At 40.2% G+C, this 20,611-nt stretch overlaps 1 protein-coding gene across 1 annotated transcript in view; it reads left to right on the top strand.

Annotated features, from left to right (window-relative positions):
* Positions 1-6,897, top strand: part of USP13 (ubiquitin specific peptidase 13) — a 116,597-nt gene extending 109,700 nt beyond the window's left edge. The window contains exons 20-21 of the mRNA XM_004591272.3: positions 4,145-4,229; positions 6,542-6,897. Of these exons, the coding sequence (XP_004591329.1) occupies positions 4,145-4,229; positions 6,542-6,635 (179 nt within the window). The 3' untranslated portion in view covers positions 6,636-6,897. The remainder of the gene's footprint in view (positions 1-4,144; positions 4,230-6,541) is intronic.
* Positions 6,898-20,611: the final 13,714 nt, after the last annotated feature.

Genomic DNA, 20,611 nt, shown 5'->3' with positions numbered 1-20,611 from the left:
TCTGCCATTGCTCCAGTCCAGGTAACTGGAACCATAACTATTCCACTAGCCTATTCAGCCATCTTGTCTCACCTACCTCCAGCACATTGCATGGATCAGTTCCTACTAGTAGATTGCTCACAACTAAAATCCTTACTGCTGTTCAGAACTTGGCCTCAGATTCTATCTCTCTGGACTTCTCATCACAATCAGTTACCTCATAGGATAAAAATAAATATGCCAGTGTCAGGGACCCTTCATTTGTGACATAAAGTGCTTACCATAGCCATATGAACTGGGTGCCATTGGTCTCCCCATGTTAAAGGTGAAGAAAATGAGATAAAGAAGGCAAGGGGCTTGCGAGGTACACATAGGAAGAGTGGGCAGAGCCAGAATTCCCTTTTAGGGAGTTTGCCTTTAAAGCCTGAACCCACAGCTGCTATACTGTGTTATTTCTTCTATTCTTCTCAGTGGTGTCACATTGATCTTGCAGTAAAATCATTGTATGTTGACATTTGTGCTTTCTGTTTGGGAATTTGTATAGTATAAAGGCCGTTTTACTTTTATGAAGCCCATTGTGTCAGGAATGTGAGAAGCACTGAGTAAATAATAGGATTTATATCAATCTATATTAGCAGCGTGTGTTCCTGTAATCGTCTATTTGCTCTGTATTAATTGTCTGTATGGGCTAATCTGGAGAGAGTGTTGGAGGGATACTTTCTTCTTCTTTTTAAATAAAAGCTCCCCACCCCCAAACTCTTAATCCTAACAAGATAAGAAAAGGGTAAATGATAGTTCTCTTGGTATTCATATTGGCACAGGTGGGGAAGAGCCAGCCTGTGGGCCAAATAAAGCCAAAAGAATCATTTGGTATGGCCCTGCCAAGTCAACTGCAGGCAGGACTTGAAATTCAATAAATCCACAGCAGACTAATTTTTAGTTTGATAATTTTATATGTTCCATGAATGATGTCATACATATCCAGATGGCCCTTGGCAGAAAAAAAGAGTTCGCCACCGCTGTAAAAGCCTTGTATTACATTGCAGTCATTGGCTTGCTTAAAATAAGGAAAGCTGTAATGGACAAGTGGTTCTATTACTCATGAGCAGGATTTATTACATGCTACATGTACAGCAGTTCACTGCTTTGTTGCTTTTCTTAAGGCACTTTTCTTGGAAGGTGATGAACCTTCTCAGAGAAGGTGACACTACCTCGCCATGTGTCTGTAGGACAGCCACCAGGGCATCTGGCTATAGAGTGAGGGATGGTTTGGCCAGAACGTTTTCCTTTCTTTGGATGGAACTTATTGGCACAACCTACTCTTCTCATATGTCAGAAGTGATAGCGTACAGCCACCTCTTCTTAGGCTTGTGTGTGTGCTCCTCAGGGCAACTACGGCTGGTCCTGTGACTGGATCTTCTGCTACATCCTTGAATAGGATGTTAGGATGAGGGCTTCTCTCTTCTCTCTCTCTCTCTCTCACACACACACATTCTTCCTCCCTTTCTCCCTTCTCCCTCTCTCTCTTCTTCCCTCCATTCCTCCCTTCCTCCCTCCCTCCCTCCCTCCCCTTTTGCCTTTCACCCTCCCTACCCCTTTTGCTTCCTTAGTACATTGAAAATAAATTATTTCATACACACAGTCACACATAGCAAGTGCTCCCATCCGCCAGTTAGTTGTTCAAATACCTACAATTGCTGGAGCCAGGCAAGCTGAAGCTGGGAACCAGTAACTCAATCCAGGTCTTCTACATGGGTGATAGACCCAACTACTTGAGCCATTATTGCTACTTCGCAAAGTCTGTATTAGCAGGAAACTGGAGTCTGAGGAAATTTTAATAAATGAAGCAAAATTCTAGTGCTTGTGATGCTCTATTTCATCCCAGGATGAAAAGAGATAGTAAATAAATGCAGAAGTAATTATGTGACACAGCAGGTGTTAATTCATGCTACATGGGCAATAAAGCAAGGTGAGGGAACTGAGGAGTAACAGGAGGGCAGTGCTGGTTTAGGAAGCCCTCCCTGCTGAGGGGCATTGACCTGAGATCTCAGTGAAGGGAGGGATGAGTCATGGGGCATCGAAAAAGGAGTTTCATACAGAAGCAAGGCGAGCTGTGAGAGTTGGAAGGCCAGGACATGCCAAATGTGTTTAAGGAGAAGCTGGTGTGACTGGAGTGGTATAAGAGGGAGAATGAGAGGAGGTGAGGGGAATCCTAGACCTGCAAAGGTCAGATTGTTCTCTGAGATACAGGAAGCCTCTGTAGGGCTTAGAACAGAATGACCACAATTTGGCTTCTAGGTAACAAAGAGCCCTTTGGCAGACACATGTATAGTGGTCACTAGGAGGTGAGGGAGAAGGCGGGGCAGTCCAGCTAAAACTCTGTAGTTATAATTCAGACAACAAAGTGGGGACTTGGATCAGGGTTACTTCGGAGGAGAGAAGAAATTGTATTCTGGATATATTTTGAAGTAAATGCCGATAGATTTTGTTAGTGGGTTGGATGGGTGTAAAGAGTGTGAGAAAGAAGTCAGGATTTTGTGTTGGATTGTCAGACTGAATTATAACACATTGAGGTAGATTAGGCTCAAGGGAGAATGCTGAACAAACTAGGAATGGAAAAGAACTTCCTCAGTCTGATAAAGAACGTCTACAAAAATTCCCATCCTACTGAATGTGAAAAGATTGAATGCTTCCTCCTGAGACTGGGAAAAAAGCAAGAAGTCCCCTCTTGCCACTTTTATTTAACAGTGCACAGTAAGTTTTAACCATTGGAAGAAGACAAGCAAAAGAGGTAACAGGCATCTAGATGACCAAAGAGGGGGAAAAACTATCTGTTTTCACATGGCATGATCTTGTATAAAGAAAGCCTTAAGGAATCTACTAATAAACTATTAGAACTGACGTTTGGATTCATCAAGATTGCAGGAAGAATGTCCACATACAAAATCCAATTATATTTCTGTGTGCTAGCAATGAACATTTGGGAAATGCAATTAAGCAAACAAGGCCATTTGCTGCAATGACACTGGATAGGAACCCCTAGAGGGGAAGACTGGATAAAAGGGAAATGAAAGGTGGAGGGGCCTGAGCTTCAGGTCAGCAGTATTCAGAGGTCAGAGGAAAGACAAGGCAGACTGTGCAGTGGGCAGCTGCAAAGCTAAGAGAGTGATGTCCTGAGAGTGAACATCAGAGGGAAGGGAGCCCATCAGCAGCATGGCAGGTTGCTAAGCGGAAGCATGAGCTCAGTGAGGGCTGACAGCTGAGTAAGTGAATGAGCATGTATGACAAACAGGAGAAAGGATCAGGAGAGAGCGTGGGAGAAAGGGTCTGTCCAGAACCAGTCGTTATGGAAAATGTAATACAAACTGAGTACTAGAAAAAGGAATATCCACACCACTTTTTCCTGATAAAGTCATCATTTAAATATTATCCTCAAAGAACTGTGGAAGCTTGTAAACTCCACTCTGTTTCTGTTCTAGCTTACCACAGTCTGCAATGGCTTCCTGAGTGGACTGCCTCTAGTGTATGGCGCCCACTGGGTGCTTTGTGGATCTGGATTAGTTAAAGAAGCATGAATTGAAATTGATTCCACATGGGTTTGATATAGAATGCTATCTTAGTGTCAGGAGGTGCTGGTTAAGAGAATGGACATTGCTTTCACCTTGTGTCTAGTTTGTAGATCTCCTGTTTGGAAGGCTGAAAACAGAAGTTGGGTCCAACAGAGATGACACTCAGAAACAAATCAGAAATATTGGGTGGATTGCTATCCCTTCCTGTACACAATCATAGCTATTTCGTGTTTTATAGTTTGACATTTGTGTAGTATTTTAGTCTGAAGTCTCTTCTCTGGGAAGCATTTAGATTAAAACTATCCTATTAGATCTACACATTTGCCATCATACTAGGATGTGGGATTTTTCTCTTCTAGCTTTCAATCTAGCAGTAGATGTGCTCTGATGATTCATGTCCTGCCTCTGTTGTTACAAGTTTGTAGGTTTAATTTGGTGTTAGTACCTGTGAGTGTGTGTGTTGTTAACATAACAAAATAAATTTTAAGCAGTTGTTAGTTTACTAGACTGCACATTGTTGGCTTAAAATTCTGTTCAGCAATACTCTTGACCCTTAGAAATCCTGCTTTGTAACTGAGTTGTTTCCTTTTTCATAGTGTATGAATTATTTGCATTCATCAGTCACATGGGAACATCTACAATGAGTGGCCATTATGTTTGCCATATCAAAAAAGAAGGAAGGTGAGTCTTCTTTCAGAAGTTAATGATTGCTTAGCACCTACTCTAGTACATGCTGGGCACTCCACTGGGGGCTTTGTAGGTTATCGTATCCGGTTCTCATGTTGGTCTTGTAGGATACACTCTTTAAAAATTTATCTATTTACTTAAAGATTTATTTATTTATTTGAAAGAGTTAAGGAGAGAGAGGAAGAGACAGAGGGAGAGCTTTTCCATCCACTGGTTCACTCTTTAGATGACTGCAATGGCCAGGGCTGGGGGAGGCTGAACGTAAGAGCCATCTGTTTGGGCCATCTTTTAATATTTTTCTCATGTCAGTAGCAGGGAGCTGGATTGGAAATGAAGCAGCTGGCACAGGAACTAGTGCCCACATGGTATGCAGGCATTACAGGTGGTGGCTTTATATATTCGCCCCAGGAGTGTACTTTTAAAGGCTATTGTATAGATCAAGACACTGAGATTCAGGGACACTGACTGGCTTGGCCTTTCCTAGTGAATAGCCATGTCAGATCTTATAGTTAAAGCCACCCTTAGCCATCATAGCAAGGTGACTTCTAAAAATAACACATCTGTAGGAGAATGTATACCATATTTGGAGCCTCCATTATGTTGCCATATATAGCCAATAAAACAAGAAAGTCAGGATGCACTCTAGAATGTAAGTTTCAGATAAATGCCAAGTTTTTTTAAATATAAATATATTTCAGTTATTTTATAGAACACACTTCTACTGAAAATTTGAAAATTGTTTTGTTTATTTGATGTTCAAAGTTAGCCCGGTAACCTGTGTTCCATTTGACAAGCATCAACTGCAGTTCTTTGCAGTGTAGTTTTCTTTCCTTTTAAAGGGACTGTCAGTTTTGTGTTTGAGAAGGAGATAGTTATGGAAGGGAAGACCACTGCTTTCTTCAGAACACTCCCCTTTGTGCCCTTCCTGCAGTTCCCTACCAAGTAGCCTATACACACTTGTTCTCTCCTGGCAGAATGTTGGCCTGACTCTCCGTGCTCTCTGTTGCAAAAGTGGCTAGTTCCCACACAAGCTCAGTTGAGTTGTGTGTCTTTCAGTTTTGTCTTCTCAACTTGATTACTGAAACTAGTTGAACACAAGGATTAATTCGTTTCACTTCCAAGCTTGATAACTATTTTAAGGATGGTATTTGGGTAGGCATTTGGCTTAGTGGTTAAAATACCTGTTACCATGTCCACACATTCTGACATTAGAGTACCTAAGTGTGACTTGGCTCTGCCTCCTGACTGCAGCTTCCTGCTGCTCATACAGACCCTGGAAAGCAACAGTGACTGTCCAAATAATTGGATTCTTGTTACTGATGTGGGAGACTTGGATTAAGTTGCCACCTCTGCTTCAGCAATAGCCTTGCCTTGGCCATTGAAGGAGGCAGCTTGGGAGTGAACCAGCAGTAACAGTATACTCACTCTGTGTCTTAATAAATAAATTATTAAAAATGTTCTTTAAGGAGAAAAGTAGCTATGTTATAATTCAACAGCAACAAAATTCATGACAATGAATTAATAAAATGCAAGACATATAGGATGTGTACTTTAGAAATTAGCAATAACAAGTATCTACACTTTGATATATTTTTCTTTGTTTTGATCTCATTGAAGGAGGCTATGTAGATTTCTATACAGATACATACTATGCATAAATAGACCTGCATAGGTATTTGCATTTGCGAAGTAAACTTGCAAGGGGAAGCTCTTACCTTTGCCCTTGATGACATGGACTTAGTGTGAGAACTCAGTTCATGTCTTCTTCATGAGTGGCAGGCACCCGAATACTTGAGACAACACTGCTGACTTCAGGGCATGTATCAGCAGGAAGCTAGAGTCAGGAGCAGTGTCAACTACTTAAGCCATTCACTCTGACACCAGATATGGGCATCTTAACTGTCTCCTGAACTGAACCAAATGCCCAACCCTGCAGACATGCTTAATTCTTTTAGCTACCTTGTGCCTAAGACTGCAATAAACATTGTTATCAACAAACTTTTTTTGCTTCAGGTTTATCAGGCTACATAGGGATTTTTACAAAGGAAATGATGAGATAAAGGCTCAAGAAATGTTTAGAAGTTCCTATTATATTTCAGTAGCTATCTTTTGATCCAAACATCAAAAAGCACTTGTGATTTTCCCAAGATTCTGTTACTTTTTTTTTTTTGTATTACAGTCTTGAATTTGGTGATCTGAAAATATCTTGGTTATTTTAAGTGTTATGCTCCATACGATGCTGTAATTTCTTTCTGCAGTTTGGCACTGGTTTACATCTGTCCAACTCTTCTGTCTTTTGTTTTCAGATGGGTGATCTACAACGACCACAAAGTTTGTGCCTCGGAAAGGCCCCCTAAAGACCTGGGCTACATGTATTTTTACCGCAGAATACCCAGCTAAATCTCGGACATACAATTTGGCGAGAAGAAGCCATATACCTTTTTAATTTGCCAAGGGGGAGGGAAAAAAAGTGATTAGGACAACCAGATATGAAGGAAATGAAGGAATACATGGGGTATTTATAGCTTACTTAAAGAGCAAGATCATTTGACACCTTCTGAAATACAACTGGGAAGAAATTTCTATTAGTGACAATACACTGTTGTAGATAGTTTTTATAAATGTTCAAGGAGAGGAGGATATTAAAAAAAGTATTCTTGTTGCTGGTGAGGTATCTGCCATTGGTAAACTCCAAGTGGCCCCATGGCCCCAGCTCTCTATCTTGCTTTGGGACCCAGTAGCAGTGGTTTTCAGAAAAATCAGTATGGTAGGTGGTGTGGCCTCGCCCACAGTACACAAAAAGCCCACTTTTGTTTCCTAAAGAAAAATCAGTAACTGGGCTGGGCTTTTTGTGACTTTTTTTTTTCATTGCACACAATAATTTTGACCTACCCTTGTATAATAGAGCTTTGGCAATGAGAGGTATTTTTAATTTAAATCATATCAAACATCATGATGCAGTTGTGTGAGTGTATGTGCGATTGAGTCTGGATGAGTGTGTGAGATCTATGTAGTTCCCTAGAAAATCTATTAGGGGTTGACTTTGAAAGGCTAAATAGTTGGTGTTCAACATATCTAGAGAAGGCAAGTAAATATTTTAACGAAACTATAACTCAGGAACAGTTTAAAAAATTAGTTCCCCACCTAGAATTTTAAGGAGTGGTGAGGGTTGCATTATGCCTGGTATTGCTATCAAGGGCTGGCCTGGTGTGAGGCTAGAAGCCCATAGCAGTGCAGCATTGTACTCTGTCAAAGGTAGATGCACTGCGCTTTTCAGCAGCCCTTTCCCAAAAAGTAGAAGGTTTGACTTTAGTGAGAGTAGCTCATCTCTTCTTGCCTTGAAACATGAGGACTGCTTGGAGTCATGGTAAACGCCCACATTTGTCTTTAGTTTTCCCAGTGCTGAACTCTCTGCTGGCTTTTCACCTCCTGGCCTGCCTTGACTGTTTCTCTGCCTCTGGCCAACAGTTGGATCTTGGACTCTTTAAGGAGTTCAGCTGCAAAGAAACATATGCAGCATTATGAAGGAGCATCCTTTCTGTTTCTCTTATTTGGTTATTTTAGTCTTACAATGTGAGATTAGATCAGGGTTTCAAATGCAATGAAAAGTGCAGCGATAACATTCTCTGACTTTCCCACTGTTCTACTCCAGATTCCAGAATCTCTGGAAGCTCTATTTTAGATGATTCAGACAAATGGAAAAGGATTTATTTCTGTCTGCTTAGCATGTATTTGGTTGAAAGGATCTTTCTAGGAACTGTAGGAAAATAAGACAGAACCAATGGCTGAATGAAAGCAAGACACTGGATTAATATGTGGTGAATTGTAAATTATCAGGACTCTGGTTATGAGCTGGGCCCCTGTCACAGTAGTTTTCCTATACCGTGTTTGTGGGGTCCGTGGCCTAGAGACCTGGGTGCTGCCCCTAATGGCGGGGGACCTTGGGAAAGTCTCGTATCCTCCCTGTGCCTCATTTTTTTTTCATCTGTACAATGGTGTGACAACACCTGCCCTCTCTTCCCACTTGTGCTTTGAAGCTGCAGTGAGTTGACACAACAAGCCCTACAGGAGCAGGAGGTGGTGTGCGCTGGTGGATTCCAGTGGAACATGCTCCTTGTCTTCTTCCATCCGATATTGTTCTTCCTTTGAGACAAGTGAGATGGGCAGAAGCGAGGAGCTCATGGTGCAATCATTCTCTACTCCACTGTGCCCACGGTGTCATCGTCTCCTGTTACCTGGAGATTCTGAAGCAGTCTTGTTCTCTAACGGGAGTCCCTGGCTCCGGGGAAAATCCCCATGCTAAACAGCCTTACAAATTCTAGTCCTTTATGGGCTGAGTATCCTAGAACAAAGACTCAGAATACATATCAAAAATGGTTTGTTTTCAATGATGTTAGGAAACAAAGGCCTTTTTTGAGGGGAAGGTAAGGGTGGTTGGGTACTTGGATTGAAACATGGAAAAAGATAGCATGTGTATTTTGAGCAAAAATTTTTAAGGAAACCTCACTGTAAAATCAGTACATAAGATGATATACTACAAATTATTTAATTTCCCTAAGTAGAAAAGGAAATGTAGCCCTTCTAATGCCTGCACATATTATAAGAAAAAAAGATTTTGGCTGCCTTTTTTCTGCCTCACAAAACAAAGGGCTATTTCTACAAGGCTCAATTTGTCTATGTGAGAATCTATTTCATATTGAGAGTTGGGGAAAAAACTGGAGCAAACAACTGGTTTCTTTCTTGCTGTATCATCGTATAGGCAGATTTCCCTGGAATAAACGTCTGGAATGTTTTGCTTAGTTTTATACATGTGTGTAGTTGAAATCATTTGTGACTGAAAACTGGATTACTGTGTGGATTGTCACCCAGCGATCAGCCCATTAGGAGTTCTTGCCAAAAGGCATGATGGTATAATTGTGAAGTCCTCACTGTGTAGGTGTCTGCGCGAGAGATAGCACTTTCTTCTTGTACATATTTTTTGGTATCCATTTGTAGAATCCTGATGAATGTGTCTGAAAAATGTGATGTATCAAAGTTTTTATTTTGTCAACTGATCTGAATATCCATGTAAACAAATCTGAAATGCTCCTTGGTTCATTGTCTCTCTCAAGAATAACAACAACAAACAATCTACTTGAAACACCCTCTTAGAAAAGCCTCAACACAGCTTTCAGCTGCATCTGTAACTTTTAGTAGGGTATTTGCAATTTCTCCACCAGTGGCAGCGTGTAAGTGCTGATAGAGTTGTCTGTTTCAGTAGGGATGTCCTGTGCATCGGACAGAGAAGGCTGTTGTGAAGTCCCGTCATCAGTACAGGCTATCTGTGGGGGAGCAGGCAGGGAGCAGAGCAGGACTGGAAGATGGAATTAGAGGAAATGTGATTCTGCCTTTTACTTGAGATCAAAAACCTGAGCCTACAGAACAAGGTTCTGTACTCTTAGGTTGGTACACAAGTTTCATGCAGTGTCAAGGAAATAGCCTGTTTAGTAACTCATTCTGCAAAAATTTGCCCAAAAGTCTGTAGATTTGTGCTATTCAGTGTGATAGTTAATAACCACATGTGGCGCATGACCACTGGACATTGAGCCTGTCCCAACTGCTTTACATGCAGAATATGCCAGATCTTAGAGATATGGCATCTTAAAAGGCATAAAATAATTCACAGTATTTTATATTGATTACAAGCTGGAATTATATCATTTTGGACTAATAATTGGATAAAATATTAATACATTTAATAAATGTTAAAATTATTTTAATGTATTTTTGTCTTTTTTAATGTGACTACTAAAAAGCATAAAATTGGGCATGTGTCTAACACTGCATTTCTATTGGGTGGTGGTGCTGGTTTACATGATGTGGATAAGGCAGTGGATGGGAATGAAATTCTGCGATGCATCCAAATAAGCAGAAGGGGCACAAATAGGTTTACAGGAGTCAGAATGCTGTATTGCGCAGAATGTCTCTTAGAAAGCCAGTCTGCGAACTAAAAACCAGCATATAAGATCCCAATAGAAAAAAACAAAACAAAACAAAACAAAGCAAGAAATGAGTCTTGAGCTGCCTTCCACCTTTGAACTTAATGTTTCTAGCTCTTCCAGGTGCCAGGATTGCTCGCCATGGGAGGGTACTGGGCATAATTGGCTTCATTGTAGGCACCAGGCTCTTATGGTCTCCTCTCCCTAAGTGTTGTCTGGTCTGTGAAAAGCTGAGTGTGCTGATACCCTGTGCAAATCTCATCACTCTCGATGTGCTGTGTCTCTTAGCCTCTGCTGAGGCTGAGTCTGACACCTGTGCTCACCTGCCCAGTAGGTTGGGATATTGGCTCTGGAAAGTGTTTGTATTCCTATGATTTTGCACTAGTCACAGTTGTTTAAAGCTGTCTCAATTGTTTTGGGAGTATAGTTGCCTGTGTTGGAAAGAGAGATGGATGATTTATTGCTTCAATTGTTTTAAATTAAAAGCTATTCTCACAATCTCAGGTTCCTTCATGACTCTTTGTTTTTCTTTCAAAAAATACCACTGACAGTTCTCATCCATCAGTGGCGCAGCAACTTGAGGTGATGACTAATTTGATCTTTAGGGTCTGTTGGTGTCTCTGTGATTGCTGTCAACAGTGTCCCATTGGAAATAGCACAGTGTCATCTCTATGCAGGAGGATGAGGCCAGGGAAGTGGGAGTCTGATGTCTTTTTGACTTTCTCTGAGGGGTAAGACCTCTCTGAGACTCCCTGGCTCTCATTATGCTGGTGGCTTCCTTCATACAGGTCACACCAGAATGGACACAAGTTGTACCAAGAGTCTTCAGCATTGCCATGATGCCATGTCTCTAGGGAATTGGGAGCTTCCTATTGCTGCTTTGACAAATACGAACTTAATAGTTTCAAATAATAAGCTACTGATTAGTAAGGTACGTATCTTGAGTGTTAAAATCACTACATTCTCAGGAAATCCGCAGGAGAAAATCTGTTCCTGCTCTTCTAGTTTCTACAGGTGCTCACAATCCTTGGCTCGTGGCCTCCTAACAGCATTGTCTACATGCACTACAGCTTATGTTTCCAACCATTTGTCTCCCTGGATGGAGACTCTTTTGCCTTCTTTGTATAAGGAAGCAAGATTACATTGGGTCCATCTAGATAATACAGAATATTCTTCCTGTCTCAAGATACTGAATCACACCAGAAGGTCTCTTCTGTGATGTAAGGCAACATGCTCCCAGGTTTTGCAAGTTAGAATGTAGATAATTTGGGGAGCATTGTTTTTGCCTAAAACCTTGGACTGCTTGATTGTCTTCAAAATAATGTCCACTTAATGCTCCAGGTTTTTAAAGGAACAAAGTTGTATGTATTTAAAAATCTAGATAAATGACTGACTTTAGTGCTGTCTTGTTTGGGTGGAGGTATATGAAGAGAAGAACGTGATTTGGGTAGTGAAGCATTGTTTACTATTCAAAGAACAGTGAAGACTTGAGGATAATATTTGGAAGATATATGCCTATGTGATCTATCCCATCATGCCAACTGGGAGTGTTTCAATGTATGTTTTTGGTTCTGCTTTTCAATGTAACCAGTGACATATTTCAATTGTGGGGCACTTTAATGAAAAACCAAGCTATTCTTAACCCCCCTTTTAACCAACAGTAAAAATATCTTTAAAAAGTCATTCATGATAGTCATGAGGCAGGGTGGTGCAGTGGGAACAGTGGAGGCATGGAGCTGAAGTCATTATGTTTTCAAACCAGGCCACTTTGTGACTGTAGTAAACACTTAGTATCCCGAGATTCAATCTTATCTACACAGTGAGCATCAAAGTACCCGATATGGGTTATGGAAAGCTTCTGACAATCTAGTGGACAAAGGGCATTTTTTGCATCACCATGTCTATATATAATATTCTGACCCTAGGTAGCTGTTGACCCTTTCTTCCAATGTAAAAGATTTAAAAATTAAAATTTACTTGTATTGATGACTTCTTTTTTCCTCAAAAGTATGCTTCTGGAGATAATTTCATGAAACCAATTTATTTTCTTAATCTGTATATGCTATTCATCATTTAATAAATAGTGGGATCTGTGTGCTGTGCTGCTTTTCTTCTAAGAATGTGTTTTTCAACAAAGTAGAGAGGGTCCTTGACCTTGCTGAATTTATTTTCCTGCAGGAGAGACACATGCTGAACATAAAAAGTAAGTATGGTTAAAAGACTCTGGGTACAAAGGAAAAAAGAAATTATAGAGCAGGGGTGGGGGACAGATGGTGGGACAAGTAGGATTTTTGTGGGAGGATCATCTGGAGGTGAGATTTGCATGTAGACTTGAAAGGAGTGAAGGAGTCATCCAAGTGGATGTTTGGGGGAAAGAATGGTTGGCAGAGGGACTAGCTGGAGAAGAGATCTGCTAGAGGTGGCATACCTGGTGTGTTAGAGGAGTGATGAAGGGACACACATGGCTCAAGAGTGGAGTGAGGGAGAGCAGGTCAAAAAGAGGCTGGGTACCTGAGCATGTGCTTGACTTTAGAGTTCAGTGGGGAGTCCTTGGAAGATCTTGAGCACAGCAATGACCTGTTTTGACCATGGCCAAAAGTTCCTTGTTTAGATTGGATAGTAGAGGGACAAGGATAGAAGCAGGACTCCTGTGGTAAGCAAGGTGAGAGAATGATGGATTGGACAGGGTGGTAGCATTAGAAATAGTGAGGGAAGTCAGACTCCAGATATATTTGAAGTTAAGACCAGCAGGCATACAACAGAATGATAATTGAGGTTGACCCTAACAGTTTTGCCCTGAGCAACTGAAGAATATAATTGCAATTAATTAAAGCTTGGTAGGATTGGAATGGCAGTGGTGGAGAAATATGATCTTGAGTTCAGTCTATTGGACTTCCTTGGTTAATGTTCAATTGGAAGCCAGATACACAAATATATATTTTGGGAGAGCATTCTGGGTTAAATATGTAAATGTAGGTGTTGGTGGTATCTAAATGGTATTTGAAGCAATGGGATTGGTTATAATCATCAATAGAGGGAAACAGGAACTAGAAAAAAGTCCACAAAATGAAGAGTCTTGTCAACTTTAGAAGTCATCAAGCAGATGAGCCAGCAAAGCAGACTGAGAGGTGAGACTTCCCAAGTGCAGCCAGACCAGGACAGTGGTGCTTGGGGTGGAAGCCAAGTGAAGGAAGTGTCTTGCATAATTGAGAATTATTAATTGTCAGCTGGCTGAGATGTTAAGGAAATGAGGACTGAGAATTGACCATGATCCTGATCAACTTTGGAGTTCATGGTTGACTTCTTTTTTTTTTTTATTTATTATTATTATTTTTTTTTTTTTTTAATTTTTTTTTAAATTATTTATTATTTAACTTCAGTAATTACATTGTATTATGTGACACAGTTACATAGATACTTGGGTTCTCCCCACCCCTCCCCAAACCCTCCCACCATGGTGGATTCCTCCACCTTATTGCATAACCACAGCTCAAGTTCAGTTGAGATTTCCCCATTGCAAGCGTATACCAAACATAGAGTCCAGCATCTTATTGTCCCGTCAAGTTCAACGGTTTCTTAGGTATACCCTCTCTGGTCTGATGACAGAGCCAGCAGAGTATCATCCCAGTCAATTGAAAGCTCCAACATACCATCAGCAAAAATTTACATCATTATGGAATTAATTGACATAGTAATGAGTAACCAATATGTTAAAAGTAAATGCGGGTTCCCAGCCACCTTCTGTGACCACCTCACCTATACTTCAATTTTAGTTTATACACAACATATAACATTCAAAACATAACATGTTATACATAACATCATATCATCTTAAATTAAGGCAAACATGTGGTATTTAACCTTTTGGGATTGGCTCATTTCCCTTAGCATTATGGTTTCCAGTTTGGCCCATTTGGCCACAAAGAACTGCATTTTGTTTTTTTTAATAGCTGAGTAGTATTCCATGGAGTAGATGAACCATAGCTTTCTTATCCAATCCTCTTTTGATGGGCATTTTGGTTGTTTCCATGTTTTTGCAATTACTGATTGTGCTGCTATGAACATAGGAGTACATGTTGGTTTCTCATAGAACAAGTGTTCTGGATATATTCCTAGGAGTGCTATTGCTGGATCATACGGTATGTTGAATTTGAGTTGTTTGAATATTCTCCATACTGATTTCCATAGAGGCTGTACCAGCCTGCAGCCCCACCAGCAGTGGAGTAGGGTTCCCTTTTCCCCGCAACCTCGCCAACAAGTGTCGTTGGTGCTTTTATTCATGTGGGCCAGTCTTACTGGCGTTAGGTGGTACCTCATTGATGTTTTAATTTGGATTTCCCTTATTGCCAGGGAACTTGAGCATTTTTTCATATGTTTATTTGCCATTTGGGTTTGTTCCTTTGTGAAGTGTCTGCCCATTTCCCGTGCCCATTTCTTGAGTGGCTTGTTTGTTTTGACATTTTGGTTGTTTTGTAGCTCTTTGTATATTCTGGAAATTAGCCCTCTATCACCTATGTCGTGTGCGAAGATCTTCTCCCATTCTGTGGGTTGCCTTTTTACTTTGTTGATTGTTTCTCTAGCTGTACAGAAGCTTCTTAAATGTAGAAGACTTATTTGAAGAAAACTACAATCTGCTTAAAAAAGAAATTGAACAAGACCTCAAAAGATGGAGTAATATCCCATGCTCCTGGATAGGTAAAATCAATATCATTAAAATGTCTATACTGCCAAAAGCAATATATACATGCAACGCAATCCCAATCAAATTGCCCAAAATATTCTTCATGGAACTGGAAACAATGATCCAAAGGTTCATCTGGAAGCACAAAAAACCACGGATAGCTAGAACTATCCTGAAGAACAGGAAGTTAGCAGGGGGAATCACAGTTCCGGACCTCTGGACATACTATAGGGCAGTGGTTATCAAAACAGCGTGGTACTGGCACAAAGATAGAGAGGAAGATCAATGGAGCAGAATAGAAACGCCAGAAGGAAACCCACACAGATACAGCCAAATAATCTTTGACAAAAAGACAAACGACAACCCAGGCAAATGGGAAGGTCTGTTCAATAAATGCTGCTGGGACAACTGGTTGATAGCCTGCAGAAACAAAAAAATAGATCCACATCTCTCACCATACACTAAGATCAGATCTAAATGGATAACAGATCTAAACCTACATCCAGAAACCTTCAAACTTTTGGAAGAAAATGTTGGAAACACACTGGAACACTTAGGGGTAGGCCCTCACTTCCTAAAAAAGACTCCAGATGCAGTAGAAATCAAGACCAAAATAAACAATTGGGACCTCATCAAACTAATTTTTTTTATTAATTATTATGCATTATGTGACAGTTTCATATGCTCTGGGAATCCCCCCACCCCTCCCCACACCCCTCCCCCCTGGTGGATTCCTCCACCTTGATGCAGTATTACAGTTCAAATTCCATCAAGATTCTTTCCTTGCAAACATATACCCAGCATAGAGTCCAGCTACTCATTGTCCAGATGGGTTGAACAGTTTGTTGGGGAGACCATTTCTGGTCCAAAGTCAGAGCTGGTAGCATATCATCCCAGTCAATTAAGACTCTCAATATAACATTAACAGCAATTTGTAACATTATGGAATTGACAAGGTTTTGTGTAACCAGTATGTTAAAAAAAACAAAATAAAACAAACAAAAAAAAAAAAAAAAAAAAAAGAATCAAGTTCTTAACCACAACCTATGATTATCTCATTGACATTTCAATTTTAGTTCATACACAGGACCAGCTGCTATATACCTTAAAATGGCTATAAGGTACCATTCAGCTGTCTCGTGTCTATTTCATTTTAGTATTTAGCCATTTGTTGTGTTGAAGTATAATTTTGCTGATCTTGGCAGATTTTAGGATAATCTAGACTGGCTTGTAACTCTAACAAGACATTTGTCAGCAGTTAAGGTGCAGAACATTTTTTTTTTGGGGGGGGGGTGTGCAGGAAAGTCCCCAACACCATGGTAAGGAGTGACTAATCTTTGTGTCCTACCCAGCGAGGCATTAGCCAATCCATGCCAGCTCTTTCCTGTCAGATTTCAAGCTCTACTTTTTGTTGTTTGTCTATTTATTTTAGGTTTTTTTAGTTTGTATGATTGTTTGCTATGAGGGGTTTTCAGAGCGATCCCAATGGTCATTGCGAGGGAGGGCGGGGGTCCAGAGGTGGAGCCAGGCTCGAACCAGAGAAAGCTCTCCTCCCTGGTCCAGAAGGACGTTTATTGTTCTTCTGTTTCTGCGGACCGCTCAGGGCTTCTGGTTGTCTTTCCGATGACGTTGGTTTCTGCGCGGTAGTGTTTGGACTTCTTCCATCCCCTGCGGGAGCTCCGATTAGGGGTGGGTGACCTCAGAGTACTCGGCCTCCGAAGGCATCCAATTCCCTGTGGCCTCCTTGGCAGTTAGGATATAGTCCTTGTTGCTCATATTAACAGTTTGTGGTGAAGGTCTGGGAGTCTTCATGGTTGGGATCCAGGCTTTCTCCTTGCCATCTGCTCTACCCTGGAGTGCCCCCCTGCTCCACGCACATGACCTCCTGTTAAGAGGTTGTCAGGATCGCACCCGATTCCCCCCTCATGCATTGGTATAGTAGTTTTACTATTGTTTAGTGCTGCTTTGAGTCTGTTGTCTATGAATTACCAGATTTGATCATGATAGGCTATATTATACTTTTTCCTCACTCTTTTTATGGTCCTGAAAGATTTCCCTGCACTCCCCCCCATTACGGATTAACATAACGTATTGAGGGTATAGTAGGTTTTACAGTTTTTCGATGTATATCTTAAGTATTCTGACATTAATTGTTGGTTTATAGATTATATCGCATTATCTTATTGTATTGGATACAGGTTGTTAGAGATTGCAATAATATTACAATATACAGGTACTATCAGGTTGTCATCTTTTCATCTCAGATTAAGGCAAACATGTGGTATTTAACCTTTTGGGATTGGTTCATTTCTCTTAGCATGATGGATTCCAGTCGGGCCCATTTGTCCACAAAGAACTGCATTTCGTTTTTTTTAATAGCTGAGTAGTATTCCATAGAGTAGATGAACCATAGCTTCCTTATCCAGTCCTCTATTGATGGGCATTTTGGCTGCTTCCAGGTTTTTGCGATTGTAGATTGTGCTGCTATGAACATTGACGTGCATGTTGGTTTCTTGAGTAGGAGATGTTTTGGATATATCCCTAGGAGTGCTATTGCTGGATCATATGGCATGTTGATTTTCAGTTGTTTGAGTATTCGCCAAACTGATTCCCATAGAGGCTGTACCAATCTGCAGTCCCACCAGCAGTGGAGAAGGGTTCCCTTTTCCCCACATCCTCGCCAACAAGTGTTGGTGGTGTTACGTATGTGTGCCATCCTTACTGGAGTTAGGTGGTACCTCAAGGTTGTCTTCATTTGGATTTCCCTTATTGCCAGGGAGCTTGAGCATTTTTTCATATGCTTGTTTGCCATTTGGGTTTGTTCCTTTGTGAAATGTCTGCCCATTTCCTGTGCCCATTTCTTGAGTGGCTTGTTTGTTTTGACATTTTGGTTGTTTTGTAGTTCTTTGTATATTCTGGAAATTAGCCCTCTGTCACCTATGTCGTGCGCAAAGATCTTCTCCCATTCTGTGGGTTGCTTTTTTACTTTGTTGATTGTTTCTCTAGCTGTACAGAAGCTTCTTAGTTTGATGAGGTCCCAATTGTTTATTTTGGTCTCGATTTCTACTGCATTTGGAGTCTTTTTTAGGAAGTGAGGGCCTACTCCTAAGTGTTGCAGTGTGTTTCCAACATTTTCTTCCAACAGTTTCAAGGTTTCTGGATGTAGGTTTAGGTCTTTTATCCATTTAGATTTGATCTTAGTGTATGGTGAGAGATGTGGGTCTATCTTTTTGTTTCTGCAGGCTATCAACCAGTTGTCCCAACAGCATTTATTGAACAGACCTTCCCATTTGCTTGGATTGTTGTCTGTCTTTTTGTCAAAGATTAATTGACTGTATCTATGTGGATTACTGTTTGGTGATTCTATTCTGCTCCATTGATCTTCCTCTCTATCTTTGTGCCAGTACCACGCTGTTTTGATAACCACTGCCCTATAGTATGTCCAGAGGTCTGGAACTGTGATTCCCCCTGCTAACTTCCTGTTCTTCAGGATGGTTCTGGCTATTCGTGGTTTTTTGTGCTTCCAGATGAACTTTTGGATCATTGTTTCCAGTTCCATGAAGAATGTTTTGGGCAGTCATGGTTGACTTCTGCAGGAGTAGTTTTATAGAAGTAGGCTAAGGAGAGAATGGAAGGAGAGAAATTGTCTATGATGAAGGCATGTAAGGAGTTAGGTAACAAATGGAATAAAAAATGAAGTGGCTGCTGACTGAGAAGGCAGGAAAAGACTATGTGATTTTTGTTTCTAAATGTGAGAAATAAGATGGTCAAATAGAAAAGGAAAAACAGGCTTTAGGAGAGAGATGGAGAATTGCTGGTTCCATGTCCTTTTGGGCATATAAGAGAGAGATGGGATCTGGTACCAAAGTGAGGAACTGGTTGAGACAAGTGTGGAGTGATCTGTAGCAAAGAGAGGAAGATGGGCAGTGATCAGGAGCACAGTGGGCCTGGAAGTTCTCTCCTGCCCCTTTGGTTTTCCCAGTGAGGTAGGAAATATTAGTTGAGGGAGGGAGGGCAATTTAGAGATTTGAGGAGGAGAGAAGATGTGAAGTAGTTATTCAATTAGACATGTATCCCAAACTTCTAGAGTTTTCTATTTTAATAACGTTAGTATAATTAATACCAATTCTTCCAATTTTATGACATTCATCAGTTTTCAGCCTTGAATGGATCTTACGTATTTCTTTAGCAATTGCAAATTTCTTGTTACAGCCATTATTTTGACTGTGTCCAGCTTTTCCAGATCAAATTTTATAAATATAAGTGTTGTCAAACAGATTTTATTATTTTTTTTGCTTACTTCTTCCTGGATCAGTTTTCATAGCATTTAGTATTATATGTGTTCATTGTGAGTTTTTTTTATTATAGTTTTACTCGTCATTTGCAGTAGTATTAATTACAAGTTGGATAAAATTATCAGGCACAAACAGGGGATATGGCTACCCATTGGGGTTAAACAGTAGTGTGGAAGCGTGTGACTCAGAATCTGGCACAGGGTAAGTTTGGGTACATGTTGGCTTCCTTTCTGTGTCCACTTCAAAGGGCTTGGGCTGAGAAGGCCGCACTGCTGCTGTCTACCCATTTGGACTGAGGCCAGCACACTTGGAGGTCACTTGGAGGACCAAGAGTGTAACTCCTCAGTGAAAAATACTAAGATTAACCAGCAGTTCCTCGAATTCTGATTTCTTGAGACACTTCCCATGTGACATTATTTATTATGGACTATAAGTGACAAAGCCAGAAAATATGACATCTGAGGTGTTGGATAACGAAGATGTTACCTAAAGAAGCTTTGTAAAGCAACATAAAGAACTCCTCCCCACCTCAGATTGCATTTATGCACACAGAAAAGAAGCGGTTATTTTAGAAAATCAATAGAGTTTAGAAAGTGGAAGTAGGTGACATAAAAAGCCTTGAGTTCTTCCAGGGGTGAGGGAGAAGATGGGCGGATTCTGACCTTGTATGGCACAGCAAGTAGTACAAATTGTCTTCTATTTGATTGGAAGTGATTCTGACTTCTAAATTCTATTGTGAAAGATTTCTGAGAAGACTTTGAAGCCACAAAGTTTATTTGAAAACATAGTTTAAAATTGCACAAATATAAATACAATTTAATAAGGTGAAAAAGGGAAGGCATGCTTCCAATAATAGTACAAAAATACTACCTTAGTCATGGTTCTTTGCAAATTATAAGCCATCTGAATAAATTAAACACATCAGTATGATCAGGGGTTATTTTTAGAATAGTGATTTTATTTCAAAGAGCAATGCAGTTATGTTATGGTACATATTTCACTAAATCACAGATACAGTATCACATGGTATGCCAATAACTTAAATCCACCCTCATTGCCATTTATTTACTGTAAGCCACTTAACTTGGGTTGGTATTAATTTAGAAACTTGTAAACATTTGCCATTAAGTTTTTTGTTATCTTTTAGCTTGAAAATGTAATCTCAAGATTCCAAACAGAGAATGATGAGGCAGAATCACAAAAGAATTAATCTCAAAACAACATTTGTAGATTAGTTATGCAATATTCATAGGTATATAAAATATATATAAATGTCTTTTTCTAAATAGCTAATAAATGCTTGTTAAAGCTTGTAAAAAGTTTACTAAATTAATCATGTATTTCAACCAATGCAAACAAATCTGGGCAATGAAATAGAGAAGGGAAGATAAATGGAAAAAATGAAAGAAAGTTGGGAAAAAT

This window comes from Ochotona princeps, chromosome 3 (assembly GCF_030435755.1).
Source record: "Ochotona princeps isolate mOchPri1 chromosome 3, mOchPri1.hap1, whole genome shotgun sequence".
Lineage (NCBI taxonomy): Eukaryota > Metazoa > Chordata > Mammalia > Lagomorpha > Ochotonidae > Ochotona > Ochotona princeps.
This window is presented reverse-complemented; position numbering and strand designations above follow the sequence as displayed.